This window comes from Crinia signifera, chromosome 12 (genome assembly GCF_055691185.1).
Source record: "Crinia signifera chromosome 12, ASM5569118v1, whole genome shotgun sequence".
NCBI classification, from domain to species: Eukaryota; Metazoa; Chordata; class Amphibia; order Anura; family Myobatrachidae; genus Crinia; species Crinia signifera.
In genome coordinates, this window is record NC_139228.1 from 4,921,614 (window position 1) to 4,942,507 (window position 20,894).

The 20,894-nt window shown below is 51.3% G+C and overlaps 1 protein-coding gene across 1 annotated transcript; it reads left to right on the top strand.

The window, feature by feature from the left end:
• The first annotated feature begins 13,025 nt into the window (after positions 1–13,025).
• MRPL9 (mitochondrial ribosomal protein L9) lies at positions 13,026–20,199 on the top strand. The gene is made up of 7 exons (XM_083166355.1): positions 13,026–13,177; positions 15,992–16,151; positions 16,227–16,351; positions 16,440–16,493; positions 19,420–19,521; positions 19,640–19,723; positions 19,925–20,199. The coding sequence occupies exons 1-7, from the start codon at positions 13,118–13,120 to the stop codon at positions 20,084–20,086; spliced, it is 747 nt and encodes a 248-aa protein (XP_083022481.1). The 5' UTR covers positions 13,026–13,117; the 3' UTR covers positions 20,087–20,199.
• The last annotated feature ends 695 nt before the right edge of the window (positions 20,200–20,894 follow it).

Here is a 20,894-nt window from a genome sequence, read left to right on the forward strand (position 1 = left end):
AGCATTAACAATTCTGATTTATTTACATTTATTTTATATCCCGAGAAGCTGCCAAACTGATCTATAATTTCAAATGCGGTGGGTATTGAGTGCTCGGGGTGGGAGATGAACAGTAACATATCGTCAGCAAACAGGGATACCCGCATGTCCACTCCACGTATAGAAACCCCCTGATATAACGGCGAGGTTCTCAAGGCTACTGCCAAGGGTTCCAAAGCCAAAGCAAAGAGGAGGGGTGACATGGGGCATCCCTGTCTGGTGCCTCTCAGGATAGGGAAAGGCTCAGATATGTCTCCATTACACAGTAGTCTGGAAGAGGATCCAGAGTATATAACACTGAGCCAGTCTACAAAGACTGGGGGAAAACCGAAGCAGCGCAAAGTGTGGAATAAGTGGTCCCAATGCACCATGTCGAACGCTTTCTCTGCATCTAGGGCAAGTATAGCTTTAGTTGTGTTCGACATGGCGCATCGGAAGTCACACACCACCGAGAGTACTCGGCGAATATTTGTGACTGGTTGTCTTCCTGACACAAATCCGGTTTGATCTTTATGTACTAGCAACGGGACAAGTGGTTTTAGTCTTTCTGCTAAGATCTTGGTCAGCATCTTGTAGTCAAGATTTAATAATGATATTGGCCTATATGAGGCAGGGTCTGAGAGATCTCTTCCCGGCTTAGGTAGTACTCGGATGTTTGCCGAATTAAAGCTTAGTGGGATTTTAGGGGATGTTTGCCGAATTAAAGCTTAGTGGGATTTTAGGGGATTTAAGTAAGGCATTGAAGACCAACACTAGGCTAGGTGCGATCCTATGGGACAATAGACTGTAGTATGCCGCTGTAAACCCGTCAGGGCCAGGGGCCTTGTTAGGTTTCAGTGCCGCTATGGCATCTACTACCTCTTGGAGTGTGATTTCACAAGTTAGTGCTGAACCGAACTGTTGGGGGAGTTGAGGAAGAGGTAGGTTGTCCCAGAAGATCGCTTCCCTGTCCGTGTCAGAGTTAGGTTTTGAATATAGGTCACTGTAGAATTTATGTAGGACTTGGGCTATTTCTTTGTCGGATGTGGTTAGGGTGTTATCGTGATGTTTTAAGGGGTGGATAGTGGCGGGGGTACGTTGGCCTTGCAGAAGGTTGGATAAAAGTTTTCCAGATTTGTTACCAAATCTGTGGAATTTAAAGTCTTTGTTGAAGGAGTACCATGCCTCCATTTTGGCTATGATTTTTTCATAGTTTGTCTTAGCTGAGTTGTTGTATTGAGTTCGGGTTAGAGAATTGGGGTTAGTTTTAAAAGTTTGAAACGTGTTGGTGAGCTGCTGTTGTGCTGCAATATATTCTCGGGTCGTTTCTCGTTTCTGGAATGCAGAGAAAGAAATAATTTCTCCACGTATGGTTGGTTTGGAGGCCTCCCAGTAGAATACTGGGTTGGTATCTAAAATATTTTTGTTATGTAGGTGGTACTCATCCCATGCAGAGCGCACCGCCTCTTTCATTTTGGGAGATGATGTTAGAGAGGAGGGGCACCTCCAGCATCGTATTGAAGGCCTTTCTTTAGTTAGCTTTAATTTAATCCAGACCACTGCGTGGTCTGAGAGAGAGATAGGTTCAATAGAAGAGTCTTCTATTTTTGGGAGTAGGGAGGAGGAGGCCAGAATATAGTCTATTCTTGATAGTTGCCCTGTAGCTGCCGGGAGACACGTAAACTCCTTCTCTATGGGGTGAAGTGTTCTCCAAATATCTAATAGTTGGAGTTGGTCTGCCAAGGCAGATATTCCGAATTTGGGGGGGCGTGTGGGGGTAATTTGCCTATCCAGGATGACCGATGAAACTAGATTAAAGTCACCCCCCAGGATAATCGGGAAGTGTGTGTGAGGTGTGAGTAGAGACACTATTTTCAGAAAAAATGGTTTGCTATATGCATTAGGAGCATAAACTGACATAACAACAAATGACTGAGTTTCATAAGACATATGGCATAAGACAAAGCGACCCTCAGGGTCTGCAGTAACATTATTTACATGAATAGGTAGGTTAGATCTGACTAATATGGCTATACCATTAGCTTTTGAGGTGTATGGCGCGGCCGCAACCAACTTCCACCCCAAAGCGTTCAGTTTTAAGGCCCCCATACACTATGAGATTTATCTGACCTGTAAAATTGCATCTGATTTCCCTTGAATTTCCCTGGCAGCTTTCCAGGAGGCCTACATACAATTTGACACTAGATGTGCCATTTTTTTACATCAAATTTGTGTCAGATAAATCACATGTGATTTATCACATGTGATTAATCACGTGATTTATCTGACGCAAATTGGATGTGCCATGAGATTTATCTGATGGGGTGGCCCTAGGGAGTGGCCTGAACAGTGCTATACCTTGCAGGTATTACTGTTCTGAGGAAAGGAGAATGGCGGTATATTTATATGTAGTTCGGGGGGTGTCGTCACTCGTACAAAAAGAGCATAGAGCAACATCCTGTACCGTCTGTACGCTGGTATCATCTGCTCCATGAAATGTTCTATATGTCCTTTTAGGGTTGTCTTATATGAAACAAAGGTGTGTAACCAGGGCCGGATTTCCCACTAGGCCCGTGAGGCACGGGCCTATGGGCGGCACCTGCTAGGGGCGGCAAGTAGTGGCGTGATTTGTCACTTTTTTAAAATGACTTGCACCGCGCGGCAAGTGCTGCCCCCCTCCCCTAGCTCTGCCTTCAGTTTCTGGGAAGTTGTGTGCTGGGGATCAAGTGCTCACCAGCGCCGGAAAGAGGCATCCCTGTCATTACACTTTCGGCACCGGAGAACGAGTGGTGCTGCTGAGCACCCGGCGCCGGGGAAAAGCAGCCAGCATAGTGCTTCCGGCGCTGGGGATAGAGTGAAGCTTCCCCCTTCCCCACCCGTTTGCAGCCTGGGTTCCTCTGTGCCTGACCTTTGCTGAGGCAGGAGTGGGGACCCGTTGGCGGCCAGATAGGGACTTAGGAGCAGGCGTCCCAGCACGGTGGTGACTGTGGCAGCTAGATGGGGGGGGGATCAGGCCCCGCCCCCATCTTTGTGCTGCCAGGGATCAACCCGTGAACTGCAGCACTGCACTGCGCTGCTGAAGGTCTCCGTCTCGTTTGGGGGGGGGGGGGGGCGGCAAAAAAATGTGGTGCCTAGGGGCACTATGGCACTGAAATACGGCCCTGTGTGCAACTGAAGACTGCACCTCCAGTATTAGAACAGACAGCATAACCACTAGCAGCAGAGATCTGTGAATATCTAATGCACAGTCACTGACACATATACTGTACACTACAATATGTTCTATGGTGATCATTCAGCATCTCAGAAACTATTCACCTTTCCCATAGCCCCATCTCCTAGTACTAGATAACATAACAGACACCACTGTCTGACACTTCTCACAAGCTAAAGTTTATTTACTTTTACACGAGCAGGGGAAAGGAGGAGGGGGGTCCGGGCTCTGCTCTGCTGCCTGTGGTGTCATTCATTCAGCAGGGGAGACGGGGGTTTGGGCTCTGCTCTGCTGCCCGTGGTATCATTCGTCCAGCAGCAGGGGAAAGGTCCATACTCTAAAGCCCGTGCAGACAATCAGGAGAGGGGAGAGGGGGGGGGGGGGCGGTTCGAAACCCCGTTCTTATATTCAGCAGCAGGGGAGAGAGAGAGGGAGGGGGTTAGGAAAGTCAGAGGGAGAGAGGGTGGGAGGGAAACACATAAAGACAAATACAAACAAGAAAAAAAAAACTGTTTAACTTGACTTCCGTAGGAAATCATCTGCATGCTAGGATATAAATATCCCAGACATTCGCTTGGAGAGGGTTGGCTCCTAGTACCAACCGTCCATGATATTTTGAAACAAACAACAATTCACTGAAATTGCAATCAAACTTTCTATAGTAACGTTCTATAGTAACTATCTCTTAGTAACTATCACATCCTGCTGCTAATGATGCAAGATACGTGTTTATAAACCGGTGCAACATGCAACAGAACATTGTCCAAGAACCTGTGAGCCCTTATAAACATTGGTGGTCTTCGCTGGTGGCCTAGCCACTTTGACTGCCAATCACGTGTGTCTGCTGTCAGGGCAAAATCTGTTTTATGTTTACCACAGTGATCAACATCTGGAACCAATAGGCTATGTGGATCTCTTGGCCCTCAACTGGTATTGGTAACACACAACTCGACAAAGGTAAAAAGGAAAAAATGCAAAGATGAAAAAAATGCCTGTGGGCATAGGTGCCCTTAAGGCCAGTGCATACATATAATCCAAATTAGCCGATGTTGTGCATATTATAGGGACATGAGTGGCTGATAGGTGCTGCCGGGTTAATCACAGTATGACATGTGGTGGGGGGGGGGGGGGGGGGGGGATCTCGGGTTGCCCGCCTGCTCCTGTAAATATGCCTTGGCATCATCTGGGTTGAGGAAGTCCTTAAAGGAGGAGCCTGGTACAACAGCGCAAACTTTCTGCCATCCTGTATTAGCGTTGAGCATATCGGAGAGAAATCTTTGCGTGCTTTGGACAGTTCCGCGGAATAGTCCTGGAATAGCAGGATTTTATGGGATTCCCAGGTAATATTTCTAACTTTGCGTGATGCAACCCATAACAGTTCCTTGTGAAGGTAATTCAAGGTTTTGAAAATGATGGGGCGTGGTCTGGCGCCATCTTGTGGTTTCTGTGAGCCAAGTCTGTGCACGCGCTCTATCACAAGATCATTGCATCTATCTTGGCATTGTAATAGTGTGGGTAGCTTGATTCTCACAAAATCATATAATTCTTGCCCTTTTATGGACTCTGGCAACCCCACTAGCCGCAGGTTATTTCTCCTGGATCTGTTCTCCAGATCCTGGATCTTGTTCTGTAACTGATTGATGATTTTAGTGTGATCAGTAGTGACTCTGGATAATTCAGTAACCTGAACAAAGGTTTCCCCCACCCTGTGTTCCGTTGTTAGGACCCTGCTCTGGAGCTGGGCTATATCTTTGGTCTGCTCCTTAAGGAGAGGGCCAATTGCCAGTCTCATCGCTGCTGCCAGGTTCCCGTATGTAATAGGGGTGGCCTCATCGGGTCTGTCTGTGTCAGCTAGCAGCAGAGGGGTAGCGAGGGATAGGGGTTCAGGTACCTGAGAGTCATCTGCGGTCTGATCGTCCTCCGAGTGATATTGGCTGTGTGACGGAGATGCAGGGAGAGACACGCTGGCGGAGGGTCTGGGCGCCATTTTGGATTCTCTGTGTCCTTTAGTTTTCTCCCTCTGTGAGCGGCTTCTTGATCCCGGCATCGCCGAGAGGTACTTTTCCATACGGCGGGGGTTGTCAGCGGCACAGCGGGTCTCAGTGAGCTGTGTCTGGGGAGGCTTAAAGCCGTGTAAAAGGTGTTTTGGACGGCTGTCTAGCGGAGCTGTGTCTCAGCAGCCTTCCATGCAGCCGCCGGAACCAGAAGTCTCCTTTAAATAAGTTTAAACATATAGGGATTGTCTGAAAAAGATTTTACATTTATTAAAAAAGTACACAGTTTAAACACAACAATTTTAAAACATTTTTCAAGGTCACCTTTGGACCAGGACAAAAGGTCACAAAAGCTGACAGAGTTCAGCGAAACATGTCGGCGGCTACCTAAACAGACCTCGCACTGTTACTTGGCATCATCTCATCCTCTGTTGATGAAATAAGAGCCCTGGCTGACTGGATTTCTACCAAAACGATATTGCTGATACCAAAAGCCTTTTGGTCGACCAGATACCAAGCAAAACCACACTTTTCACCACCAAATTGATTGGGAAGCCCCACAAGGTCTGAGAACTTCCTCCAGCGGTACTTTACCACCAAAGCACAGCCGCATTCATAGTGAGGACACTGGATCCTACCTGGAAGAATCCCTCTAATAAATGGTGAGACTCTAATACTGCTTACACATTCCAGAAATGGGTAATGACACAGTATTCTTAAATGGGAATTTAAAACGGGTCTGAGCCTTGAGACCATTCACATTGCAGGTGAAAACCGTTTTAAAAGTCATTTAATACCCTTCAAACCGTTTAACCCCCAAGTAGGGTTACCACCTTTTTGTTGAGAGATTCCCGGACAGTGGCCCGCCCCTTGACACACCCACTGCCCCGCCCCCAGCTCCGCCCTTTGACCCGCCTTATGTTGATTTTTTTTAACATTTGCTTCAATTTCATTCTTGATTTTGCATACCATAATGCCAGTTACATGTTACGACATACACCGCAATGCCCATTACACGATATGCCAGGATTGAAAAAGCTTTTGGGAAGGAGGAACAATACAGACAGTGCGCGCCGAAGGCGCGCGCCCAAAATTTTCAACACAATGCCGGTTACACGTCACACACCCATTACATAGTGTACAAAATGCCATAGTATACCACCTGCCATAATGCCTATTACACGTTATGCCACACAACGTGATGCCCATTACTTGTTATGCCAGGACTCAATTTTATTCTAAGATAGGGACAACACGGACACCATAATGCTGATTACACATCACACACCCATTACATAGTATACCACATTCCATAATGCCCATTACACATTATTCCAAAATCTTCACTGACACACTGGTGACTACATTATTATTTGCTTTCAAAAGCTTGCTTGAAAAATAGTGATCGTCATCATCATACAACAACAACATACTATTGTATTGGGCCAGGCCCAGGCCAGCCACAGTTGTAAATCTGGCCACAGTTGTAAATCTAGAGAGAGAGTAGCTCCTGTGGCTGTACTAAGTGCTGGCTGGGCCTGGCTGGGAGGTTGGCTGGAGCAGGCCTGGCTGGGTGGTTGCGGCAGGCACAACTCAACATCGCCCAGGTGACTTGGGTGCGGCGCAGACGGGGACAGGGGACTGCCTGCCTGGACTGTGGTGACAGTGTGGCCCCCTGCCCTCACAACACAGAAACACAACGAGAGGGAAATAAGTAAACTCAACTTACAGTAGTATACTGAACTGAATAATATACAATATATATATACTGATCCTGTGCCCACACACAGCCCGCTGCCCACCCACCACACTGCGGAACTTACAGTACTGGTACTGCTGAATAATATACTGCAGTGGCTGCGAAAGCAATCATCATCATGCCACAGCGCTCACCGCCGGCGCGTCCGTCGTGTCAGGCAGCCGCACTCTGTCTCATGTGGTGTCACTGCTGTCAGGCGGGCATGTGTCAAACACCACGTCACACACAGTGACACACACAACTGTGTCCCGCCTCCCTCCTCCTCCAAGCGAGACTCAAGATAAATAACTGCTGAAGTGGACGGCTCGGGACCCTTCCGATGTGTGTGACCCTGCTTCCTCATGTGGTGTCTGACTCAGGTGGGCAGCGGCACAGCCACTCACACACTGTCTCTGATGGCTGCCCGCACCACAGTAATGTAATCGGCGGTGCCGGCGTAGCAGCCGGGCGAACGGGGGGGGGGGGGGTTTAAAGATCAATTCCAGGACTATGTATAGTCCGGGACAGCCACCCTTCCGGACGCCGGTGTCAATTACCGGACTGTCCGGAGTAATCCCGGACGGGTGGTAACCCTACCCCCAAGGGACATGTTTAAAGCCATTGAAATAGAGCTTTTTAACCGTGTTGAAATACCGGTTAACTTTAACCGGTAAATCAACTCTGGCACTTTCACATTGCAGCCTTAAACGTTTTAAATTGGAAAAAAAATGGCAATATACCGTTTTAAAAGTGCAGTGTGAAAGGGGTATGACATTTATTGCTCTCAGCAGTGGCTCTATTGAACAATATACCCTAAGAGGACTAAACTGCCAACACCATCCATACGAGGCTGCTCACACTTGTTTTAAAATTGTTGTGTTTAAACTGTGTACTTTTTAATAAATGTAAAATCTTTTTCAGACAATCCCTATATGCTTAAACTTATTTAAAGGAACAGCGCTGCTTTATTATATAGACGTAAGTTTCTATGTGTTTTTTCTTGCCATTTGTACCAGAAGTATACTATAGACCTCACCCAAGCAGCAGCTAGATTGTGTACTTCAAAAACATCTCATATCAGCGCCTAGTTCATCTTTTTGGTAAGAAACCACCTGTAGAGTGCATGTTGTCCCTGCAGGAAGGGGCCATTTGGGGAGGTATGGAGGTGGCACCAGTATGAGGTACACCTGCATTGCCACATTACATGTATAAGCTGCAGCCTATCAGATAACAGCAGTAGCTACAGTGGAAGGAGCATGGCTATAGCTTACCGCAGCTACATAGCACAGGTTACCCCACAGGCCCTTCCCATACATACTGTAGGCCCAAAGACCAGGACACTCCATCACCCCTAGTCCTCACCTGGACAGCAGTGCCACAGACCTGCAGACTGTTCTGGAAGACCACAGCAGCCACGCTCTCTGAATAGGGTTTCCACTGCTGGGGTCCAAGGGTCAGGTCAGAGGCCTTCACTAGCCTCCCATTACCATAGAGGTCCTTCTGCACTGTGACCACCATTGTGTCTTCTCCACATTGTACACTGATGGGGCCCATAGGGGATGGTGGGCTAGCAGAGAAAGGACCCACAGACAGATGAGTGTCCCGCTGCTGGTGTGTTCTGTGCTGCGCCCAAACCCCATTACCACCCTCCACAGCACCACAACTCCATCCCAGCCCCAGTACAAACCCTGCAGTGCCACACCCATCATATATACCTGCTGCAATTACCTCCACCTGGGGCAATCTCACCTGACCCCTCCTAATTACCCTCAATCACTGCAGCCTGTGCCTGGAATGGATGACATAGTATAGTATATGCCAGTGGTCAGGGAACTCGGTCCTCATTACCCCACACAGTGCATGTTTTGCTGGTAACCCAGCAGGTGCACAGGTGTACTAATTACTCACAGACACATTTTATAAGGCCCGCAGGTGGAGTTAATTATTTCACTTGTGATTCTGTGAGTAGACCTGCAAAACATGCACTGCGTGAGGACCGAGATCCCTGACCGCTGGTACAGTATATCAGTTGTATGATGTATCTTATACTATAATATATCAGTAGTATAATGGTTCTTAAACTCAGTCCTCAGGACCCCACACAGTTCACGTTTTCCAGGTCACCCGACAGGTGTACAGGTGTACTCATAACTCACTGACACATTTTTAAAGATCCACAGGTGGAGCTAAATATTTCACTTGTGATTCTGTGTGAGGAGACCTGGAAAACATGCACCGTGTGGGGTCCTGAAGGCCCAAGGTGAGAACCTGTGATATAATTATTTATTTATTTGCAGTTTCTTATATAGCGCAGCAGATTCCGTTGCGCTTTACAATAGTAAACAGTGATAAAACAAACTGGGTAACAACAGACAGACATGGAGGTAGAATATAATATATTATATCAGTAGTGTTTGGCAGTATGTGGGGGACAGTTCCCCACTCTGTGTACTGCTCCATACATTCTGAACCCGTATGATTTATTGTCATCACCTGTGCTGCATGGTATGGCTGGGACAGGAGTCAGCACAGGTGGCTGCAGCATACCCTCCAACATGACCCATTCCATAGGTGCACAATGCTCTGCTCCTGGTCTTCCCTCTTACTGTATGACTGCCCTCACCTGTGCTGCACTAGGTATGGCTGGGACAGGAGTCAGCACAGGTGGCTGCAGCATATCCTCCAACATGACCCATTCCATAGGTACACAGTGCTCTGCTCCGATGCTTCCCTCTTACTGTATGATTGCTCTCACCTGTGCTGCACTAGGTATGGCTGGGACAGGAGTCAGCACAGGTGGCTGCAGTATACCCTCCAACATGACCCATTCCATAGGTGCACAATGCTCTGCTCCTGGTCTTCCCTCTTACTGTATGACTGCCCTCACCTGTGCTGCACTAGGTATGGCTGGGACAGGTGTCAGCACAGGTGGCTGCAGCATACCCTCCAACATGACCCATTCCATAGGTGCACAATGCTCTGCTCCTGGTCTTCCCTCTTACTGTATGACTGCCCTCACCTGTGCTGCACTAGGTATGGCTGGGACAGGTGTCAGCACAGGTGGCTGCAGCATACCCTCCAACATGACCCATTCCATAGGTACACAATGCTCTGCTCCTGGGCTTCCTCGTACTGTATGACTGCCCTCACCTGTGCTGCACTAGGTATGGCTGGGACAGGAGTCAGCACAGGTGGCTGCAGCATACCCTCCAACATGACCCATTCCATAGCTACACAATGCTCTGCTCCTGGTCTTCCCTCTTACTGTATGACTGCCCTCACCTGTGCTGCACTAGGTATGGCTGGGACAGGAGTCAGCACAGGTGGCTGCAGCATACCCTCCAACATGACCCATTCCATAGGTGCACAATGCTCTGCTCCTGTGCTTCCCTCTTACTGTATGACTGCCCTCACCTGTGCTGCACTAGGTATGGCTGGAACAGGAGTCAGTACAGGTGACTGCAGCATACCTTCCAACATGACCCATTCCATAGGTGCACAATGCTCTGCTCCTGGGCTTCCTCTTACTGTATGACTGCCCTCACCTGTGCTGCACTAGGTATGGCTGGGACAGGTGTCAGCACAGGTGGCTGCAGCATACCCTCCAACATGACCCATTCCATAGGTGCACATCGCTCTGCTCCTGGACTTCCTCTTACTGTATGACTGCTCTCACCTGTGCTGCACTAGGTATGGCTTGGACAGGAGTCAGCACAGGTGGCTGCAGCATACCCTCCAACATGACCCATTCCATAGGTACACAATGCTCTGCTCCTGTGCTTACCTCTTACTGTATGACTGCCCTCATCTGTGCTGCACTAGGTATGGCTGGGACAGGAGTCAGTACAGGTGACTGCAGCATACCCTCCAACATGACCCATTCCATAGGTACACAATGCTCTGCTCCTGCACTTCCCTCTTACAGTATGACTGCTCTCACCTGTGCTGCACTAGGTATGGCTGGGACAGGGGTCAGCACAGGTGGCTGCAGCATACCCTCCAACATGACCTATACCATAGGTGCACAATGCTCTGCTCCTGTGCTTCCCTCTTACTGTATGACTGCCCTCACCTGTGCTGCACTAGGTATGGCTGGGACAGGAGTCAGTACAGGTGGCTGCAGCATACCCTCCAACATGACCCATTCCATAGGTGCACAATACTCTGCTCCTGTGCTACCCTCTTACAGTATGACTGCCCTCACCTGTGCTGCACTAGGTATGGCTGGGACAGGAGTCAGCACAGGTGGCTGCAGTATACCCTCCAACATGACCCATTCCATAGGTACACAATGCTCTGCTCCTGGTCTTCCCTCTTACTGTATGACTGCCCTCACCTGTGCTGCACTAGGTATGGCTGGGACAGGAGTCAGCACAGGTGGCTGCAGCATACCCTCCAACATGACCCATTCCATAGGTACACAGTGCTCTGCTCCTGTGCTTCCCTCTTACTGTATGACTGCCCTCACCTGTGCTGCACTAGGTATGGCTGGGACAGGAGTCAGCACAGGTGGCTGCAGCATATCCTCCAACATGACCCATTCCATAGGTACACAATGCTCTGCTCCTGTGCTTCCCTCTTACTGTATGACTGCCCTCACCTGTGCTGCACTAGGTATGGCTGGGACAGGAGTCAGCACAGGTGGCTGCAGCATACCCTCCAACATGACCTATACCATAGGTGCACAATGCTCTGCTCCTGTGCTTCCCTCTTACTGTATGACTGCCCTCACCTGTGCTGCACTAGGTATGGCTGGGACAGGAGTCAGCACAGGTGGCTGCAGCATACCCTCCAACATGACCCATTCCATAGGTACACAATGCTCTGCTCCTGTGCTTCCCTCTTACTGTATGACTGCCCTCACCTGTGCTGCACTAGGTATGGCTGGGACAGGAGTCAGCACAGGTGGCTGCAGCATACCCTCCAACATGACCCATTCCATAGGTGCACAATGCTCTGCTCTTGTGCTTCCCTCTTACTGTATGACTGCTCTCACCTGTGCTGCACTAGGTATGGCTGGGACAGGAGTCAGCACAGGTGGCTGCAGCATACCCTCCAACATGACCCATTCCATAGGTGCACAATGCTCTGCTCCTGTGCTTCCCTCTTACTGTATGACTGCCCTCACCTGTGCTGCACTAGGTATGGCTGGGAGAGGAGTCAGCACAGGTGGCTGCAGCATACCCTCCAACATGAGTCTCTCCAGGAGGGACACAATGCTCTGCTCCTGGACTTCCCTCTTACTGTATGACTGCCCTCACCTGTGCTGCACTAGGTATGGCTGGGACAGGTGTCAGCACAGGTGGCTGCAGCATACCCTCCAACATGACCCATTCCATAGGTACACAATGCTCTGCTCCTGTGCTTCCCTCTTACTGTATGATTGATTGTCATCACCTGTGCTGCACTAGGTATGGCTGGGACAGGAGTCAGCACAGGTGGCTGCAGCATACCCTCCAACATGACCCATTCCATAGGTGCACAATGCTCTGCTCCTGTGCTTCACTCTTACGGTATGATTGATTGTCATCACCTGTGCTGCACTAGGTATGGCTGGGACAGGAGTCAGCACAGGTGGCTGCAGCATACCCTCCAACATGACCCATTCCATAGGTACACAACGCTCTGCTCCTAGACTTCCCTCCGACTGCCCTCATCTGTGCTGCACTAGGTATGGTACAGGTGGCAGTAATGTGGGACCCCTGGTGACCAGTATGCCAGCAATGTGGGAGGTCTAGTTGCCATGGTTATAGGGCGCAATGAGCAGCAGAGAACACAGGCAGATGTAACTATTAAGCCTGGAGAAGAGATAAACTGGAGATAAAGTAGAAGGAGATAACGCACCAGCCAAACTCCGAACTGTCATATTTCAAACACAGCTGATTGGCTGGTGCTTTATCTCCTTCCACGTTAACTCCAGTTTATCTCTTTGCCAAGCTTAATAGTTACATCTGCCCCACAGTGAGGGAGACCTGCTAAGGCCGTGCGCTGATCTCCAGGAAAATGGCTGCCGCGGAGACTCCCTCACATCGCGGCCTCTATGTCTGGTCATCCCTGTGACATGTGACAGGAATACAAGGCGCTGATTGGCCACTGCTCAGTCTCAGCGTGCTGCTGTGCAGCCTGTCCTTGGTTCGGTGGAGAGTGACCGGTATGCTGTGCACTGCCCGTTCTCTGCTGTCCCGGGGGTCACCGGCTGTCACCCAGATCCGGGTGAGTACTCCTGAGCCCCTGTATCCATCATATATACATACCCCTCCTAATATACTGCACCGCGCTGCCCTAGTATACCCCTGCTCATATACTGCACTACCCTATACCCCTGCTCATATAATGCACTGCCCTATACCCCTGCTTATAATGCACTGCCCTATACCCCTGCTCATATACTGCACCGCACTGCCCTATACCTCTGCTCATATACTGCACCGCACTGCCATATACCTCTGCTCATATACTGCACCGCACTGCCATATACCCCTACTAATATACTGCACCGCACTGCCCTAGTATACCCATCCTCATATACTGCACTACCCTATACCCCTGCTCATTAACTGCACCGCACTGCCCTATACCCCTCCTAATATACTGCACCGCCTTGCCCTAGTATACCCCTCCTCATATACTGCACTACCCTATACCCCTGCTCATATACTGCACCGCACTGCCCTATACCCCTCCTAATATACTGCACCGCACTGCCCTAGTATACCCCTCATATACTGCACTACCCTATACCCCTGCTCATATACTGCACCGCACTGCCCTATACCCCTTGTTATATACTTCACTGCCCTCTATCCCTCCTCATATACTGCACCGCACTGCCCTATACCTCTGCTCATATACTGCATCGCACTGCCCTAGTATACCCCTCCTCATATACTGTACCGCACTGCCTTAGTATACCCACCCTCATATACTGCACTACCCTATCACCCTGCTCATATACTGCACCGCGCTGCCATAAACCCCATCTCATATACTGCACTGCACTGACATATACCCCTAATATACTGAACCGCACTGTCCTAGTATACCCCTGCTCATATACTGCACTGCCCTATACCCCTACTCATTTACTGCACTGCCCTCTATTCCTCCTCATATACTGCACAGCACTGCCCTATACCTCTGCTCATATACTGCACCGCACTGCCATATACCCCTCCTCATATACTGCACTACCCTATACCCCTGCTCATATAATGCACTGCCCTATACCCCTAATCATACTGCACCGCACTATACCCCTCCTCATATACTGCACTACCCTATACCTCTCCTCATATACTGCACTGCCCTCTATCCCTCCTCATATACTGCACCGCACTGCCCTATACCGCTGCTCATATACTGCACCGCACTGCCCTATACCCCTCCCTATATACTGCACTGCCCTCTATCCCTCCTCATATACTGCACCGCACTGCCCTATACCGCTGCTCATATACTGCACCGCACTGCCCTATACCCCTCCCTATATACTGCACTGCCCTCTATCCCTCCTCATATACTGCATCGCACTGCCCTATACCTCTGCTCATATACTGCACCGCACTGCCATATACCCCTCCTCATATACTGTACCGCACTGCCCTAGTATACCCCTCCTCATATACTGCACTACCCTATACCCCTGCTCATATAATGCACTGCCCTATACCCCTAATCATACTGCACCGCACTGCCCTATACCCCTCCTCATATACTGCACTACCCTATACCCCTGCTCATATATACTGCCCTATACCCCTCCTCATATACTGCACTGCACTCTACCCCTCCTCATATACTGCACCGCACTGCCATATACCCCTCCTAATATACTGCACCGCACTGCCCTAGTATACCCCTCCTCATATACTGCACTACCCTATACCCCTGCTCATATAATGCACTGCCCTATACCCCTACTCATACTGCACCGCACTGCCCTATACTCCTCCTCATATACAGCACTACCCTATACACCTGCTCATATAATGCACTGCCTATACTCCTACTCATATATACTGCCCTATACCCCTCCTTATATACTGCACTGCACTCTACCCCTCCTCATATACTGCACCGCACTGCCATATACCCCTCCTAATATACTGCACCGCACTGCCCTATACCCCTCCTAATATACTGTACCGCACTGCCCTAGTATACCCCTCCTCATATACTGCACTACCCTATACCCTGCTCATATACTGCACTGCCCTATACCCCTCCTTATATACTGCACTGCCCTCTACCCATCATCATATACTGCACCGCACTGCCCTATACCTCTGCTCATATACTGCACCGCACTGCCATATACCTCTGCTCATATACTGCACCGCACTGCCATATACCCCTACTAATATACTGCACCGCACTGCCCTAGTATACCCCTCCTCATATACTGCACTACCCTATACCCTGCTCATATACTGCACTGCCCTATACCCCTCCTTATATACTGCACTGCCCTCTACCCCTCCTCATATACTGCACCACACTGCCCTCTACCCCTGCTCTTATACTGCATGGCACTGCCCTAGTATACCCCTGCTCTTATACTGCACCACACTGCCCTCTACCCCTGCTCTTATACTGCATGGCACTGCCCTAGTATACCCCTGCTCTTATACTGCACCACACTGCCCTCTACCCCTCCTCATATACTGCACCGCACTACCCTATACCCTTCCTCATATACTGCACCTCTCTGCCCTATACCCCTGTTAATATACTGAAATCCTCTCCATACCTTCCCATCATACTCCCTATAGATTGTAAGCAGGGCCCTCATACATTTTGACTGTCTGTAAATACCCTGCTTGTTGTATCACTGTCTTCTATTGTGAAGCGCAATGGAATATACTGTGCTATATATGAAACCATTAATAAATACACTGCACTTTGCCTCTCTATACTTTCCCCTTTATACACTGCACTGTGCTCCTCTATACCCTCCCCATCAAACATTGCACCTTGCTCCTCTATACCTTACCCATCATATACTGCACTATGCCTCTCTATTTTTAGGGGACGGTGATAGTGGAGCGCTGGTGGAAAGTTGGCCTCGCTAAGGAGGGGGAGGAGCCATTCCTACATCCCCGGAAACACCGCATCTACCGCGTGCTGGAAGACACCAAACACAGCAAGAAGGAGAAGATGGAGCTGATCCTTACACAGAGCATAAAGAGTAAGTGTGCGCCTGCTCGGGGGGTCTCCGGGCAGCCAGTGTGACTGCTGAGGTCTCTCTCCATCTCCCACTCAGAGCTGGGGTCCCGCGGAGATACAGTCTTTGTGGAGAAAGCCAAGGGCCGGAACCAGCTGCTGCCGCAGGGATTGGCCGTGTACCCGTCCCCAGAGAATAAACAGATATTCGAGCAAGAGAAGAAGGTGAGTATCTGGTAATGGAGGCAATTGCCGACGGGTTGACAGTGGCGGGTCCTGTTCTGGTCATTGCTCCTCTCTTCCTCTCTCCTAGATGCAGCAGGAGGGGCTGCTGGTGGTGAAGACACAGACGTGGACAGGGGAGATGGTGAGAGTTGTAGTCTTCATCCTGTATGCCTGTGTGATGTTCCTGAGGTTGCCTGCGAGGAGTGCGGCTCAGCCATGTAATGAGTGGGGATGCTGGGGGTAATGTGGCGAGAGGCCCCCTCCACCACTGCCACACGCGCGGCCTGTCTCGTCACTTCCACAACCTCACGCGCGCCCTGTCTCATTCCTCCACCACTGCCGCACGCGCGGCCTGTCTCACCACCTCCACCACTGCCACACGCGCGGCCTGTCTCATCACCTCCACCACTGCCGCACGCGCGGCCTGTCTCTTCACCTCCACCACTGCCGCACGCGCGGCCTGTCTCATCACCTCCACCACTGCCGCACGCGCGGCCTGTCTCATCACCTCCACCACTGCCGCACGCGCGGCCTGTCTCATCACCTCCACCACTGCCGCACGCGCGGCCTGTCTCATCACCTCCACCACTGCCGCACGCGCGGCCTGTCTCATCACCTCCACCACTGCCGCACGCGCGGCCTGTCTCATCACCTCCACCACTGCCGCACGCGCGGCCTGTCTCGTCACCTCCACCACTGCCGCACGCGCGGCCTGTCTCGTCACTTCCACAACCTCACGCGCGCCCTGTCTCATTCCTCCACCACTGCCGCACGCGCGGCCTGTCTCATCACCTCCACCACTGCCGCACGCGCGGCCTGTCTCATCACCTCCACCACTGCCGCACGCGCGGCCTGTCTCATCACCTCCACCACTGCCGCACGCGCGGCCTGTCTCACCACCTGTACCACTGCCGCACGCGCGGCCTGTCTCATCACCTCCACCACTGCCGCACGCGCGGCCTGTCTCATCACCTCCACCACTGCCGCACGCGCGGCCTGTCTCACCACCTGTACCACTGCCGCACGCGCGGCCTGTCTCGTCACTTCCACAACCTCACGCGCGCCCTGTCTCATTCCTCCACCACTGCCGCACGCGCGGCCTGTCTCATCACCTCCACCACTGCCGCACGCGCGGCCTGTCTCATCACCTCCACCACTGCCGCACGCGCGGCCTGTCTCATCACCTCCACCACTGCCGCACGCGCGGCCTGTCTCACCACCTGTACCACTGCCGCACGCGCGGCCTGTCTCATCACCTCCACCACTGCCGCACGCGCGGCCTGTCTCATCACCTGTACCACCGCACACGTGGCCTATCTCATCACCTCCACCACTGCCACACATGCAGCCTGTCTCATCATCACCACCGCCGGCGCGGCCTGTCTCAACACCTCCACCACTGCCACACATGCAGCCTGTCTCATCATCACCACCGCCGCACGCGCAGCCTGTCTCATCACCTCCGCACACGTGGCCCATCTAATCGCAGCCTGTCTCACCTCCTCCCCTACCTCACGGCACAGCCTGTCTCACCTTCTCCGCCTCACGCGCAGCCTGTCTCATCAGCTCCGCACACGTGGCCCATCTAATCGCAGCCTGTCTCACCTCCTCCCCTACCTCACGGCACAGCCTGTCTCACCTTCTTCTCCGCCTCACACGCAGCCTGTCTCATCAGCTCCTGTTCTTCCAGGATTGGAAGATTTGTGTCATTTATTATTTTTATGTATGTAGCACCGCAAGGTTTCCCCATCAAACACAGTACATAACAATATGAGAAATACAAAATAACAGTAACTTCCAGTGCAGGACAGGCCCGCGGTACGCGCACGTTGCAGGACAGGCCCGCGGTACGCGCACGTTGCAGGACAGGCCCGCGGTACGCGCACGTTGCAGGACAGGTACGCGCACGTTGCAGGACAGGCCCGCGGTACGTACACAATGCTGTCGCCCTCATAGCAGCCTGTATGTACATCATGGCCCTCCAGCTGCTGTTGAACTACACATCTCAGCATGCCCTGCTACAATTTTGCTATTTGGCCATGCTGGAGGTCCAGGCGTGTTTGATGTAGAAATGATGTGAGCATGAAACATCACTCGGTTTATACATTTATATCCTGTGACCTTCCGATGCTGTTACTGGGTCCCAGTTATCGGATCTATGTGTGGCGCATGGTAACTAGGTTCCCCCAGCGGGAAACGGTCATCTATCAGACCAGGCTTAGGTCCACAGTCATTAGGTCGACAGGCCCCAAGGTCAACAGGGTTAAAGGTCGACATGGGTCACGGTAGACATGACTTAAGGTCGACATGGGTTTAGGTCGACAGTCATTAGGTCGACATGAGTTTTTCACTGTTTTTTGAGCCGACATGTGCCGACAGGCGGTATTTCATGCCCTACCATCCACTAGGGCGTGGTGGGAGAATAAAATAGTGTGCCGAGCGCAGCGAGGCACCGTGACCGAAGCATCACGAGCGATGCGAGGGGCTGCGGTTCAACTCCAACTGTGTCCATGTCGACATTCGGGTCAAAAAGCCGTGAAAAACTCATGTCGACCTAAACCCATGTCGACCATGGCCCATGTTGACGTTAAGTCATGTCGACATTTACCCATGTTGACCTTTAACTCTGTCGACCTTGGGGCCAGTCGACCTAATGACTGTAGACCTAAGTCTGGTCTGACAGATGTACCGATCTCTCCCCCCCCCCCCCCCCCCAGCATACATACAGGGAAGGGGCATGCTGTGCTCATAATCAGCCTGGTGACCAGCAGGTGGCAGTCCTGAGCATTGCCACAGGTGGACTCTTCCCCATTCTCTCTGCCTCACAGTGATATTGCAGCACAGGAAGTGTAGTCCATGGATGACTGAGGGACAGCGTAACCTCCCAGGTGGGGTGAGCCTTGGTAAATGCACATAAGGCCCTTGGCATTAAGTAGGATGAGGACATGGATTAGCTGACGATAAATGAATTGGTTAATTGGGATGAGCAGTGCCAGCTGCCATATTGTGTGTGACGTTGGGGGACAGGAAACGAGGCTGACAGGGCCGGATTTCTGCTTTCTCTCCAGACTGTAAACTACTTGAAGACGTGCCAGCTGGATATCGGAGTTAATGATAGCGTGGAATGGCCGCTGACCAAAGAGCTGGTGTCGCGCCATTTGCAGAAAAGAGTAAGTGGCATCTGGATGGTCACTGCGGCCATAGCCTGGATGTGATCAGTGATAGCACAGAGGCCTCCTCTCCATCATGTTATGCCATGATGACTGATCTCCTGTCTCCCCCTTCTAGCTGGGAGTTGTGGTTCCTCTTGAAGCCTTGAAGTTGCCCGATGAGCCAATGAGCACGTTTGGGGAGTACTGGTGCGAGGTGACGGTGAGTCTGTGTAACTGTATGTATTATCTTCTGGAAATGTTGGGTAAGCTCAGACTCCCAGAGATTTACCAGAGCGTGGAGAGAGATAAAGTACTAACCAGCTAATCCGATACATGGCACTTTATCGCTCTACACCGTTTGGTAAATGTACCCATGTGGCATGCTCCTGACGCTTTGCCCTGATTCCCGTTTGTGTCGCAGGTGAATGGCATTGACACCGTACGGATACCGATTGAAGTCCTGACCATAGAAGATATGGAAACCAAGCGTCACAATATACAAGTAGCTGAACTATCGGCAAGAAGCCCTTCTGCGGAATCGCCAGCAGGGGGCAGCAACGCCCCAGAATCTACAGCGAGTTGATGTATTGGACGGAGAGAGACCCCTGTAGGACTAACGTTACAGACTGGAGGGGGAGTCGCTTGGCCCCTCGCTTCCTTCCCATTTATAATAAAAGAATTTCCTTTGTGAAAGAGGCTGTGCGCTGCCTGTATTACTGGGGTGGCCCAGGTCTCGTGTCCGTCCGATCAGCCCCACGCTGGCCGGTACAGGTTATACACTACTGGGGTGGCCCAGGTCTTGTGTCCATCCGATCAGCCCCATGCTGGCCGGTACAGGTTATACACTACTGGGGTGGCCCAGGTCTCGTGTCCGTCCGATCAGCCCCACGCTGGCCGGTACAGGTTATACACTACTGGGGTGGCCCAGGTCTCGTGTCCATCCGATCAGCCCCATGCTGACGGGTACAGGTTATACACTACTGGGGTGGCCCAGGTCTTGTGTCCTTCTGATCAGTCCCATGCTGGCCGGTACAGGTTATACACTACTGGGGTGGCCCAGGTCTTGTGTCCATCCGATCAGCCCCATGCTGGCCGGTACAGGTTATACACTACTGGGGTGGCCCAGGTCTCGCGTCCGTCCGATCAGCCCCACGCTGGTCAGCTGGCGGATACTGGTTATACACTACTGGGGTGGCCCAGGTCTCGTGTCCGTCTGATCAGCCCCACGCTGGCCGGTACAGGTTATACACTACTGGGGTGGCCCAGGTCTTGTGTCCATCCGATCAGCCCCATGCTGGCCGGTACAGGTTATACACTACTGGGGTGGCCCAGGTCTCGCGTCCGTCCGATCAGCCCCACGCTGGTCAGCTGGCGGATACTGGTTATACACT